The sequence below is a fragment of the Sipha flava genome, unplaced genomic scaffold (assembly GCF_003268045.1).
Source record: "Sipha flava isolate LNK unplaced genomic scaffold, YSA_version1 39_pilon_pilon, whole genome shotgun sequence".
Taxonomy (NCBI): Eukaryota; Metazoa; Arthropoda; class Insecta; order Hemiptera; family Aphididae; genus Sipha; species Sipha flava.
Genome location: NW_020273107.1, coordinates 94,146 through 108,719, shown reverse-complemented (window position 1 = coordinate 108,719; position 14,574 = coordinate 94,146). Strand labels below are relative to the sequence as shown.

General features: G+C 34.8%; 1 protein-coding gene across 4 annotated transcripts; it reads left to right on the top strand.

Annotated features, from left to right (window-relative positions):
- The first annotated feature begins 4,739 nt into the window (after nucleotides 1-4,739).
- LOC112688489 lies at nucleotides 4,740-14,503 on the top strand. 4 transcript variants are annotated; one of them, XM_025561707.1, is made up of 6 exons: nucleotides 4,740-7,868; nucleotides 7,977-8,138; nucleotides 11,980-12,166; nucleotides 12,250-12,471; nucleotides 12,556-12,737; nucleotides 13,795-14,503. In XM_025561707.1, the coding sequence occupies exons 1-6, from the start codon at nucleotides 7,863-7,865 to the stop codon at nucleotides 14,206-14,208; spliced, it is 1,173 nt and encodes a 390-aa protein (XP_025417492.1). In that variant the 5' UTR covers nucleotides 4,740-7,862; the 3' UTR covers nucleotides 14,209-14,503. The 4 variants fall into 4 exon arrangements, with proteins under 4 accessions (XP_025417492.1, XP_025417490.1, XP_025417491.1 ...); XM_025561705.1 differs by having other exon boundaries at nucleotides 4,744-7,868; nucleotides 7,977-8,159; XM_025561706.1 differs by having other exon boundaries at nucleotides 4,747-7,853; nucleotides 7,977-8,159.
- The last annotated feature ends 71 nt before the right edge of the window (nucleotides 14,504-14,574 follow it).

Below are 14,574 nucleotides of genomic sequence, written 5' to 3'. Positions count from 1 at the left end.
CGTTACTCGTGTACGTTACGTGGTTTAATGTGTACGCAATGATACGTGTTTATTTACACGTGGATCGAAGAGAAATATATTAATTTTTTTATTCGCCACTCAATCGCGAAGTCGTTATGGAATAAAAACCGACCGACCGACGGCGACGATGGCGGTGTGGGCAAAACAACAAAAACAACAAAAATGGGCCGGCGTGCACACGGCGCGCACGTAACGCGGTAAACGTGCGCCGTTAATCGGAACTCGCGAACACAATATGTGTTTATATAATGTACAGAAACAATGTTGTCGGTATCGCCCGTTGGCATGTTTTAATTTCAAGAATAAAACGATTTGTTCGTCGTCCGCAGACACGTGCATCGTGTGTGTCCGTAAAACAATGAAATCGTTACGTTTCGCCTTGGACGCTCTTCGTCCCCCCCCCCCCGAACGCCGACGTCCGGCCGTACGGATTCATAACAAACATATCGCAACCGTGTTTAAAGTTTAAAAATTTGATTTCGGTTGAAATGTGTATCCGAAAAGAAATACCCGACTCTGAAATCATTGATAGTGAAAACGTGTTTGGCTCCCTCCACGTACGTCTGGGAGTCTGCTTTTTAAAAAAAAGAAAAAGAATTACATTAAAAATAAATTCCTATCCCGACTCACCAGCGGCGAACACTTTGAAATGATGACGAGGGTACCGACCACGAAACGCCAACTTAAAGCAGCTAGTTGAGAGCGAGATCTGCCATTTTTCCCATTAAATCCCATTAATTCATAATTGTTTCACGTGTTCAAATTAAATTCAACTATATTTTCATTAGTCTTAGTTACGTAATACGTGTATACTTTTTTTATAAATAAAATAGTTTCGGCCAATCGGCATATTATAATAAATATTATGTACTTTGAATTGTTATGGCCCGCGAGAACTTTCCGAATTCCGAATGCGGCCCGCGGAAAGTACCTATTCAATTGCTGACCCCTGGTTTAAACACGGTATTACATATACGATCGCGCATCGCACATGGTCGAACTTTAAAATTGTTAACACACGCACGCGACTACGTGTGATACGATTACGGCGTACACCGTTATCAATGGACCTAAACGAGTGAGTGTCTGCAGGACTCCCGCCACTGGCGGCGGTTAACGCTTTATGAATGATGATCAAATACACACGCGAATAACACAATAATTAGACGTTACGTATGTATTGCTAATCACAGCGAGTTTCGTTGTTTCTCTCAACTCAAAAATAACCGTTCCGTTTTCGATCGATAGATCTCTAATAATAAGATGATTTCGAAACACAAGAGAGATGAAAATTTCTACTATTAACTTACCGTCGAATGTACAAACGGGGCCATATGTTAACTTTTTGTAATAAGTTTGAAATTAAAAACGTTGTATTTCTCCGAGGTAAGCCCTTGATGCTTCATACACGAGAAAACGATTTTATTCTTCGTTATTAATATTTAATTATCAACAGGTACGTATTGCGTTCAGTAATGTTAAGTTCGATGACACGTCACATCCATTAAATATTAATTTTTTTTTACGATCCGAAGATGGTTCCAATTATTATTAATATCTCTCTATTTTTCTCTATCGTTCATAGTACTCTTGAATTCCCTGTATGTTTTCATCACAGCATATCCATCACTTGTTTCAAAAATGGAATTATAGACCTTCCTCTTTTAGCATTTCCATCAATTTGTTCTCCGTTATTGTGGTAATATTATGTATACATACTCGTATATATATATATCAACAATATACATTATAAAATAATGATTATCGTATTTTAATTATCCTTAATAATATGTAGTATAATTATTATTGAATATTAAAACGTGAATATACGAATTATAAAGCAAAAATGAATCATATACATCTATATTTACTAGCAGAATAAATGGATATTCTATTGATTATCAAAATAAAATAAATCATATAATTTTTACGAAATTTTACTCCGTTTCAGTGACTGCTAATTATTTTATTGATACATATTAGGAACTTGGGCCCCAATATTGTGCCAAAAAATATGTGTTTTTACGACTTCAAAAGTATTAAGTACACTAATATAAAATATAAAATATCATATATGGTACTATACTCAATTTTATATGAAAAGGTATAATAAATGCAAATACTATGTACACAATACTATTGTAAGTTGTTACAATATACAATGGATTAAATTGTGGTAACTAAGATACCTTTTTTCGTCAATTTTGAATATAAATATAAGTAATATTAAACTAAATTTTGTTTTCAATCAAGTGTAATTATTGAAATTATATCATTATTAATTTCCTTTGAAGAATGATACTGGTAAAACAAAATTATTGTACGTAATATTATGGTTGTGTCGTATACAATGAACATTATGCGATAATTATGAATGTCATACATTTCTTTGGATGTAGTGGTTAATAATAAAACAAATAAATACAATTATTGTAGTAATGGATTCATCGAAAGTATGAATTACGTTATTTGAATACATTTCAAATGTTTATGCTGTTTATATTACATGTAGAATATTCTCAAATGTCTATCGGAATAATGAGAAATTTAGAAAATTTGTTGACAGTAAACATGTTTTAAATATTTTCATTACGTACGAAATCCTATTTGTAAATTATCTGATAAAGAATTCCAATGATGTATTTTTATGCATTTCTTTTAATAAAATACAAGCGTACAACACGTTCGTACATATACATGTATATGACATAGCAATTTATCAAAACATTATTTATTTTTAAACTATAAAAATGAATTATTTAAAAATTATACGATCAGTAAAAGTGGCATAAAAACCATTTTATTTTCATTGTTAAATACATACGTTAATCCGTTATTAAGTATACTCCCTAATGAAAAGTTGTTGATTATAACTGTTTAGCATTACATTATAGTTAACAAAAAATAAATTACGTGTCTGGTACGTCGAATATGTCGAATTGTAGAAAACTTCCTCCTTAAAGTGCAACTCTGTGCCAAAAAAAATATTTCTAATAATGTAAAACAATTTATTGAATCGTATATTTGAAATTCATACTTATTGTGAATTTAATAATGATCCGATGGCATTGCGCATACCACATAGACAATAATATTAAGTTATAAATTATGGTATATAAAATATAACTTAACTTAACGACTTATATTGTGTAATAAAATAATGACTGTGGATTTAATTTCACAATTTAAAAAAAAGTTTAACCTTTAATCTAATAAGTAATTAATGTTTTTATGTTAAATTACTAGTGATAATAAATGATAAAATCTTAATTTCAACAAGAACACATAGAGTACATATTTTTATACCCGTCTGTTATGGTAAAATTAACGTTAATCAGCTACTAGCTAGCTACCTACACTTCTTAAAATTAAACATTGGTTCATTTACATCTCGAGGTTGTGGAGATATTATTAAACAAAAACCGTATCGACTGAACAGTCAAAATAGATTTTTCAAGGCATACACAACCACAAGAATGAACTAATAAACACGTTGTGCACTGTTGTACTTTATGCGTACACAGGAGAATTCGTAAATAACAGTAAATGTTTACAACTGCAAATAAAAACAAAAATAATACAAACAGTAAGGATCTAGATAGTTTGCAAATAAACTTGGTGTTTAACATTGAAACGGTTATGAGATTTATTTTCACTCTTAAAACAAATTTTGTTTATTTAACATTTAACTATTCTGGAAAATACAGGTAATAATTTAACATTAGGTATTTAATTTTGGAATGCTTGTAGGTTTATAATAAATTATCAATAAAAAACAACCCTATTGACACGGACGTACCAAATGAATACCTCGATCTCACACGTTACACATCCCTTTGCCTTGAAATCGACACTCGTTCGATTAACAGAACCAGTTTTGGAGACGGCGGCGATGTGTCACCTAGCGCCCGCGGACAGAATGACGACCCCGTCGCAAATGCCCAACGACATTCGTCTGTTTTAAATCAAGTTCGCCTTCGAGGCCTTTGCGTTTGTTTTTTATTTTCGCTTTCGCTATATAATATTTTAGATTTTTATAAATTTTGAATCCGCGTGTCATATATTATTATTATTATTATTATCATAATAATTTTTATTATTATAATAAAAACATTTTTAACCGTTATGATTAACTTAATTTAATTTTAATATTTTATAAATACTGTGTTGTGCTACATGACACTATTAAAAATGCTACTTTATTTTTTATCGGTATTATTGAAATATATTTTAAGCATAAATTATAATTATAATTATAGTGTTTTCCACTAATTTAATTGTACACGACTATACGAATAGGACACTATAGAACAAGCGAAATGTACCAAGTGCATGTAGTTGTTTGGATATTGATTGACGTCGTAGACGTTATCAACAGACCTGCCGTTTGATTAAATTGTGCCTACAGAATATATTTTATCTGTTACCTTATTAAACACTTTAAACTTTATTTCAGTTCATCTTAAATCTATAAAAAATACCATTAGGAGGCAATATCATTATTATGTATCGATGCTTTTAATAATAGCATACAATTCTATATTCTAGTACAGAAATAACTATAATAGCTTTAAGATTTAAACTATGTTATGCATATTAATTGCAATTAATAATCTGTAATTAAACTTGTTTTTTACATCTCGTATGGTATACTACATTTTTTTTTCTAATGTTTATTGTATATTTCTCTGTTTAACTAATGAGTCATAACGATAAGAATATGAATTTTAGAAAAAAAATGTTTATGTAAAACATTACATATAGAATCCCAATGATGTGTACGAAATATAGAATAATTCTAAACAATTATTGCTTTACATCGTGCACTATTTACAACATATCACACATATACAGGCATATACTGTACACACGAAATATATAATAATACATTTTTCTTTTGAAAAAATACGACTATTACTGTGCGTACGGCATACAAAAAAATCTTTTAACTTTGCTGGGTGTAATAATAACGCGATTGTGATGACGGTGATGATCGATGATTTCAGGGGTTATTTCGTATAAAATTAATTGTTAGCATTATGCAATAACCACGCAACAATATACATGCATGAAATCCGAAGTCGAACGAAAAAGGAAAAACCATCCGAATCAAACTCAAGTGTTTATATTCTTTGCTGGCATTAAATCTCGAACTCGGCGTAGCATTTTATTTTTACGATTAGATAAGTAAAAAATAATACTATTATTGTATTTACGCCGTGAGCCAGGTCGAGAAAAACGATAATTTTGAAGGGATCTAATATGAGTTGTGGCCAAAACTGTGAAAACAATTCATCACGATATTTTCTGTAATGAAAATAAAAACGTTTCAGTCGGATTTCGTGAGAAGAACTTTTAAATTGAAAAAAAAATAAATCATCAACTTTCCGTCTGGTGCTCGAATAATTTTTATGCTTACTAGGCACGTTTAATTATTACGTTCAATCATATGCCTTTCCGTACAAAAAGGGTTCTTCTGAGCGACGAAATTCCAGAAACGTCCGAAAAATCGTCGAGGTACACGGAGGTGAATCTATGCACGTAGGTAGTTCAAACATCAAAATTGATTCTACTGTACACATTTTACACACAATACATTTATGTACATGCGTAGTACGAACATTGGAGTGTAGGCAAGCACATGTACGATCCGCTGGCAGCACGTTACATGACTAACCGAAGTCACTCGTGTGTTCCTTACGATTCGCGTGTAATTCACTGGTGTTATGTACGCAGTGTATACATAATGCAGCACGTTGTCGTCGCGTAACGTTCGCACCCACACGTACCCCTGTTCGCGAGGGTGCGCACGGACGAGGTCACGGGTACGCTCCGCGAAGTCGTCTTAATCTTTTCAGTTTTTACCTTTAAATGTAAATTTTATAATCCTTTACACGTTGTTTCGGTCGAATATTAGAACTTTAACGCGTTTTATACATTTCTTTACAAATACGAACAAGTGGTGTGTGATGCAATCGATAAAGTCGATATTATATATCTATACGTTTGTGTTTACCGTTGGCATTTCTTTTACGCGTGATTTCCATTACAATATTTTAACATTTACGTGCAACGTTTTGAAATAGTTATTGAGTAGTAGTTATACGTTCGTCTAGATGTTTTGAAAGCTACCGACGTACGAAGTCGTAAACCAATTTATCGTTATTGAATATTGAAAAAGATTTATTAAATCTGCTAGACACCAAAACTATTTTGAATAAATATTGCACGAAAACCAGAAAAATTATGCTAATTTAAAATGTACCATTGACATATAATTTATTTGACAACAAGATTAAAGATATTATAATGTACCAAGATGTTACTGATATTGTAGTAAAAAACAGTATTATACATTTTTTTTTTTTTTTTATTTATGTGAAGACGTGTGAAGTGTGTTTTAAAGTTTTTATGTATGTATTATGGCGAAGCCCCCACGGCTCCATGATGCATTCACAGATTTAGCACCCTACATTTTAGCGGTCTAGTTGCGCCTATGGTCGTGCGTCCCTGTTCGAGAGGATAATGCGATGATCGAGAACTCGGATATTTCAGCGGTCCCGATTTGTGTATGGAGGATTAGCACGGTGCGGTGCGCTTGAATCGACAACACCTCTCGTAGTTGCGTGCTGCTGCAAGGGGTGGAACCTAACCATGGTCGAATGCATTCACGTCGAGAAATCATTTTCCCGATTCAGTTTTCGCGGAGGCCTCGCGGAACAGTTCGTCGGCTCCGAGATTACAAACGCGTCTCCGTCGATCCGAGTCCGCGACGCTTTGCGATTTATGCGCGTACGTCCGTACCTCACGCGACACGCGATAACCGTGCACACGGCGGCAACGCATCCGTCACGTTTAGCGCAATGTGACGGACAGGTTGTGTCACCCACCCGCTCGCACACGTCACGATAATTATTGTTTATTTTGATCGTGTATAGTGTCGGTTACGTGTGGTGGGCCCCACTGCTTTTTGGCCGACGGAGAACATTCGTAACAATCGTAACAACAATCGTAACAACAATCGTAACAATAATCGTAATGGTTAAAATAAGTGTACGGTTATCATCGCGGCGTGTACGCGTGTGTACGTCGGCGAGTCGGCGGCACGTGTACGGCGAACGTGAAACGGCGCCGGCGGCGGTGCGCGCGGGGGGCAACACCGACCGCCGCCCGAGCGGAAGCAGTTTCGCGCGAGCTACCGGTCTCGAGCACGTTCAGCGGCCAACCAGTAAAACACGCAGTTCATACCGTCATCGTATGCCGTCCGAACACGACCGTGCGCGCGCGTGTCTCCCGTCCTTGCAGTCGAGTGTGTGCCGTGACAATATTCAGAACCGTTTCTCGTGCGCCCCTAATCTACCGTCGATCGTCTCGTCGGAAGTAATTACTAACGGTAACTTAGTAAATTACTAACGGAAGCTATTACGTTAACGTTCGTCAGACATCGTTTCCGCCACCGACCATGATCTGTTCGCTGTTCGATTGAACGTCGTGTGCGATATGCGTCGATCGTCGCTGAACTACGTTGCGTTTGTGTGTTGGTCGCGGTGATGGGAACCGATCCGACGTCCTCCGCGTTTCTTGGTTACCGCCAACATCACGTTTGAACCGTGCGCGATTTCCGAACGTTTTTCCCCGTTCTCGTCTACCCCCTGCTCGTCGCACGTAAACAAAAAGAAAAATCGTAATCCGCGCACGCACGCTTGACGTCTCGTCAGCTCACTCGCTCGCCCCGTGCCCGTGATTGTTGGATTTTCTTTCGCGATACAAGTGATATACCGTTTCGACGGTATACTCGCTGTCGGTCAACCGTGGATTGCAAAAACAACTGGGTGAGTTGAATGCGGGCATTTTTTTTTTTTTTTTTTTTTGTGGCCGTGGTTTAATTATACTGCGGACGTTGTCACACGCGCACGTGTTTGAAAACATTACTTGACGGCCGGTGTTTCTCGCAGGTGTCGTCGATGGTGTCGGACATGATCACGCACCACGAAAGCGTAATGAAGGACAGACTGTCCGGTAAATCTCATCCAGTGTCGCAAGAGCACAGGGGCATGGGCCAGTACGAAAACGCGGTTGTCGAAGATCAGGCCGACAGAACCAAACACCAAAACCAGGTGAAGAACATCACCAAAGAGGTACGTGAGTCGCCGCCTGCGCCTCCGTGGCCACCGTGCGTCGCGATCGGATAGAATGTGTACGATCAATGATCTATACTTGTATAACGCGTTGTTCAGCAAAAGTCCCGCCCGGTTTATACCATTCTCAAACATTAATACATTGACACGCGTAGAAAGCTTCTCGATCCTTGTAATTCGTTACGTTCGCAACAATACAAAAACAAGGACTTTGATCACCGTTTGTGTTCGAAATATTATAAAACGTGTTTTCATAAACATAACGATCAACAGACAAAGTAGATGGTTCTACGGATTACGTCTTTGTTCGTTAAAAAATACTACTCATTATAACAGGGAACGTTCACGATATTTATTATTATCAACAACAAATACCTTCGCGGACCCTATATAACACTCGACTATGTTATCGGTTATTAACGTTTTTCGTCTACAGCTCTTTTTCATTTATTTTTTTTTTTTGGACAAAATCACTTAAAAAGTACACAGTTCGACCATTACTCTTATCATCAAATACTTACAACTAAAATTTTATGATAATAATAATTGCAGTTTAAATTTAATCGAACGCTTAAAAAAGTTCCATCGGACGTAGGTATATTTTTAATGCACAAACATAATAGTAAAAATAATTTAATAAAATAATTGGCCACGGTTTAAATTTTATAATATTTTGATAGTCAGTGGTTGAATAATAAATAGAAAAGCAATAACAAATATTAAAATCACGTACTCGTGCATGTAATGCTGAAAACATATATATACCAAGGTGTATACTCGTACAGCTTAAGTTCAAACTAAAAAAAAACAAAAATCATAAACAATAACAATCATTAAGTCATTGGGTGGAAGATTATGCGTTATATCGTCAATAAGACTTAGAAATATCTACGAAATATCTATATAAACAAATACACTACAATTGTCAATGGACGCAGTTTCTTTAAATTTAATATGATCGGGATGAATGGGATATTTATAATAATATAAAAATTATATTACTTTCAATCCGAGTATCTCATATCGATAAGTGTTTTTTGTAACATTATATTATTATATTTCACACCACTTCAGTATCGATATATAATAAATCAATAAATAATCAACAGCTATGTGTATATTAAAACTATTATTTGTTGCTAATTTTTATATGAATATAAATTATGTTGTACCTCTATTAAATAGAGATAATTAAATTTTAATTCCGATAGTCAATGTAAATTATTTTATTGCTAAAATACTTGAACAATTTTACAGCTGATTGTTAACAATAATATTTATTAAAACCCTGCTATAAATAATGAACCACAAATAAATGTTAAGATAATACATTTTATAATATTTTATCTAATTATATGAAATTGCAAAACTTAGATTTTTATGGTACTTACACTTAAAAATGAATATAATATAATAAGCTTGATTAAAATTAAATTTATTTCTTTATTAAGAGTACACGTTGAATATTTGTTTGTTTTCTTAGCCCGACACGACAAACAAATAAGAAAAAACATTTCACAATAATCATGTAAGACTGTTTGATATATAGTAACGTTCTTCGACATTTCTTTCGGCAAATCGATAGGAAAATAACTGATTGAGGATTAAATAAAAAAAATGTGTAATATTAATAGTATTATAGGTTCATACATTTTTTTTTTTATTAATAAGCATTTCTTCTTACTAGCTATATTAAATAATTAAATAGTAATATTTAAACATTTTACAGATTTAACGATTTACGATTGAGTACAAATTCTCACTAAACAACTTTCCTTGAATACTTTTCATTATTAAATGAATGGAATGAACATCTTTATTTCGATATTCAAACACGATATGATGGTTAGCTTACTGATATGTGTAGCTGTGGAAGTCTATGATGGCATGGGTATAATTAGAGACAACGACTCTTGGGTAAATCGAATATTAGTTGGAAATTGTAAAGTTTTATTATATTTTATAAGCATTCGAATATTTAAAGCATTAATGAACCATTTCATCTGAAAAATGATCTTGAATGACTATCGGAATAATAAATTATCTTATTGTGTATTGTTTCTTAAAAACAATTGATATTCATCTATTTCATGTAGAATATAGGAATTCTGATGCATACATAAAACATTATAAAAAATAACACAATATACTCGTATGACTATAAAAGTAGAAAATACATTTTTTTAAATATATTCATAAATCGATCGATAAATATTAAATTAAATATTTTTTATCACGTGGATCTCGCGGAAATACTGAAAAACAACAACTAACTTTATTAAAATTTATATTTCAGTAACTGTGAATTTACACTGTTTATAGTAAGTAATCTTGTATCATCAAGTAAATATTACACAAAAAAAATGTACAAAGAAATGTAGTTGGGTTAAAAACTTCTTTAGATTGTATTTGTTATTAAATTATTATATTATATTCAACGTTTGAATTAAATCGAAACAGAAAATATTTTTTTTAATTAAGTTAATAACTTTTATTAAATTTTTCATTCTCAACTTTTAATTTGTAATTGAAATCCAGTGCGTTTGATTGATTTATATTAATTTAGTTTATCGAAATATCAGGCGAATAAAAAAATTAACCCAAAAGTAATAACATATATTTTTTTTATATCGGAATATAATCGCTGTACAATGTCGTATACTCGAGACAATAAGGTTTTGCCTGTTGGAAAATACATAACAATGATCTTCGTATATATTTATAGTACCTATATTTCAAAAGTTAAAGGAACACAATAACGATTTCGAACGCTCAGACTAACTGTGCTTCAATCCGAACCGTCCAAAATAGCCTTTACGAATTGAACACGGATTCATTAATATACATATAGAACGTAATATTTCAATAAATACGTTATAAACGTCCAAATTTTTAATCGAAACGAGCTCCTGGTCCGTCGGTAGCTGTTGAACATTGATCGTACATATTGATTATCAACCTCCGTGACCCTTTGTGTGTGTGTGTGCTTTTTTTTTTTTTTTTAAACAACCTGTCCTGATCACGTTGTACCGAAATAACGTGATTATCGGCAATATAATGCGAAACAATTCCACTTTTACAAACAGCAGCGTGACAACGTGATCGCCCCCAATCAACTCGTTAGCTCATCACGTGGTGTTCTTACGACAACGATATTAATACGTTCCTCGAAACGCTGAAAACGTGATCGTAATCAATTCAAATGGTTTTCTTATTTAAATTACGGACGGCAATTTTTGTAGTAAAAATTTCGATTTTTCCGCGCACGTGTTTTGTAATAATGTAAAAATGATGCACATTTTTATCCGTTCTCTTTCTTTGACGTGTGTAAAACATGGAAAGCTCGCGATCTGCACACCTAATTGATTTTGTGCTTTTTTCAATCCGTACCGTTATTACAATAAATTGATAAAATTAAGAGATAAGTGTATTATCTCTTTTAACCCGATTCCTTTTCGCCGTTTTAATTTTAAATTAAAGTTCGTACAATACATAAAAAACAAGTTAAAAGCACTTATATTATATGTTCCTTTCTCTTTTCTGAAAATAAAATCGAAAATTCGGTCAGAGAAAATTCTGATTGCATAAGAACAATTAACGTTTGCATATTTAAATGTTTTACATTATTAAACAATATTAAATCGACCGCATATTCCACGTTAAGTATTTCAGATTACTGATTCGTAACTATGCGAAAACTAAATTTCCTATGATTAACGTACTGACATACGTCAGATACACCGAATCAGTGTATTTAACTTGATTCCGAGTAAAAACTATGCGCTAACAATACAATAATGACCAATTTTATGTTGTACAGGATCCGATGTCACATCGAGTAATAGAAAAACGACGACGCGATCGGATGAACAATTGCCTTGCCGATCTGTCACGGCTCATACCAGCTGAATATATGAAAAAAGGGAGAGGACGAGTAGAAAAAACTGAAATAATCGAAATGGCGATCAAACACATGAAATACCTTCAATCAAATGTTTCGCCGTCGGGTAAATTTTCTATTCAAACAGATCAACTATAAATGGGAAAGCGAATAAATAATTATGTCTTCCGGTTCTGTAATGTTGTGCAGTCGAGTCGACAAAAAGCTCCACGGAACCTCAAGAAATGGAAAAAGCGCCCGAGGAAACGGAAAAATCCGTTTTAGTGGCTGAACAGTACAAGATGGGATTCTTCGAATGTTTAACCGAGACCATGCAGTATCTCGTCGAGGGACATGGATATCCACCCGGTCACGGGCTGTGCTTGTCGCTAATCAATCATCTGCAAAACCATTGTGCTCAAATCATTAAAGGTACGTACCGTACTGTTACGAATGCATTGCGATGACCATCAGTACTTGTGACGTTATTAATTTTATAGTTTTGATTTACTCCAGGAAAACAAGTGATTCGCGAGGTGATCAAAGACGAGATCTTAGTGGAAGTAAACAGGTTCAACTCCAACAAGAAAATTAATCTGGACATGGACGACGACGGGAACTTCGAAGAGATCAGTCAGCAAAACAGTTCGTCGAGGAATTCAAAATCTCAGTCGTCCGCCAGCACGTCCAACGACCAGGTATGTCGCACATAGCACGCAAATATCGATCTACGCGCAAAAACACAGACATTAGTATGTTGGGTATATTTCGGATTCATTCCTTTTATCACAATTTGTCGATATTTTGTAATTCTACCGCGAGTTTTTGGCGAAAAAGATGCAGTGAACTCCGGATTAGATATTAGTCACTTTGCCCGCTACGACGTGAAAATAACTTCGCGGGTGCCACTGAACTTCCACGGAATATTATGTAATAATATAAAAATACTTCTCGTGTGTACAAGTGCGCGTTCGTAGTATTGCAAAAGCCACGTCTGACGTCACACAGTAGACTCACGGTATCCAAACGGGCTTGAGAAACATAAACGTGTCCGAAAGAAACAACTTAATATTTTAAACGAAAAATTTAATTTTACGCGCAAATGTAATAATAGTAATGATTTAATTTGTAGTCGTCGTCTTTTTCAATTACGCACGGGTAAAAATCGATGATTTTTTATTTTTTCTCTCGTGAGTTGCAGGCAGTGGTGTGGCGATATGGGTAATCGAGAGGCGGCCGCCTCACAGTTTTTGGGGGGTGGGTGGGCAAGGCCGTATCTAAAATTTTTTTTCGGGAGGGGTCCAAAACATGTATATTGTAGTTTTATTGAATTAAGATTTTAACTTTTGATAATTAATTAAATATAAAACAGAAAAAAATGTAATCTTCTTTTATTAAAATTAATATATTTTCATATGACATTATGATATAAAATTTAAAGTAGCCAATGATTAATTGGAGCTTAAGTCATTTTTGACTGAAAATATTTATGTTGATATTAAAATAAATAAATATTTTAAACATTCGTAAAATATTGAAGAAATTTCGAGGGGGTTCCAGACACCCTGGATCCCCCAGATACGGCCATGTGGGTAGGTGTCGACAAAATGTACTTGCCTCTGAAAATTGTTGAGTTCGCCACGCCACTGGTTGCAGGCATTCCGAACAACCCATTTCCCCGATAATCTCGACCCTATTGTAAAGGATGTATTATCACCGCATATGATAACGAATCTTGTGTGTGTGTTTGCGCAGAATCTGGTGGACCGGTGCAGCATGTCGTACATGACGGACTCGTATTCGTCGAACGGGTCCATGTACAAGTTCAAGACGGACATCAAGCAGCGGTTCAGCGCGGAGTCCAGCGGCATGGACCTGACCGATTATTACGGGCCGGACAAGAAACGCCGCCGGAAGGAGTCGTCGGACAGCAACGAGGACCGGCAGGAGGTGCCGATATTCGCCCTGCACGCGAACGGCTCATACTACATCCCATTGTCGGTGAATAGAGAGGTCATCTCGCCCATGATGGACAACGCGCTGACCGAGAACCGTTCGTCCGTCATCGTGCACCCCATATCGATTTCGGTCAACTATCAAGCCACCACCGCCGCCAACCCGTTGCACAGCAGAGTCATACCGATGGCAGACGACCATCTCGCGATCTGAAGGGATTTTCACCAACCTCCACCACCACCGTCATCTCTTCGCGGTGAAACCGAACACCGTCGTAACGCATTATATTATTGTTTGTTATTTTTTTCTATTTTCTATTATATATACATACGACTTAGATGATTTATATTTATAAAAATGCGTGTACGCGCGTGTCTGTGTGTATGTGTGTTTGTGTGTGTATTATGTATTATCAATAGTTTAAGCGTTTCCTACAAACATTTTCTATGTAAAAGTTAAGTTCGATTTTTTTTTTTTCATTATACGAGTGTATGTCGAAACCAATAAATTATGTACACTGTTTAAACCATTCCGTGTAATACTCGGAAAATCACCCTTCTTACTACGTTTCAAAACGCA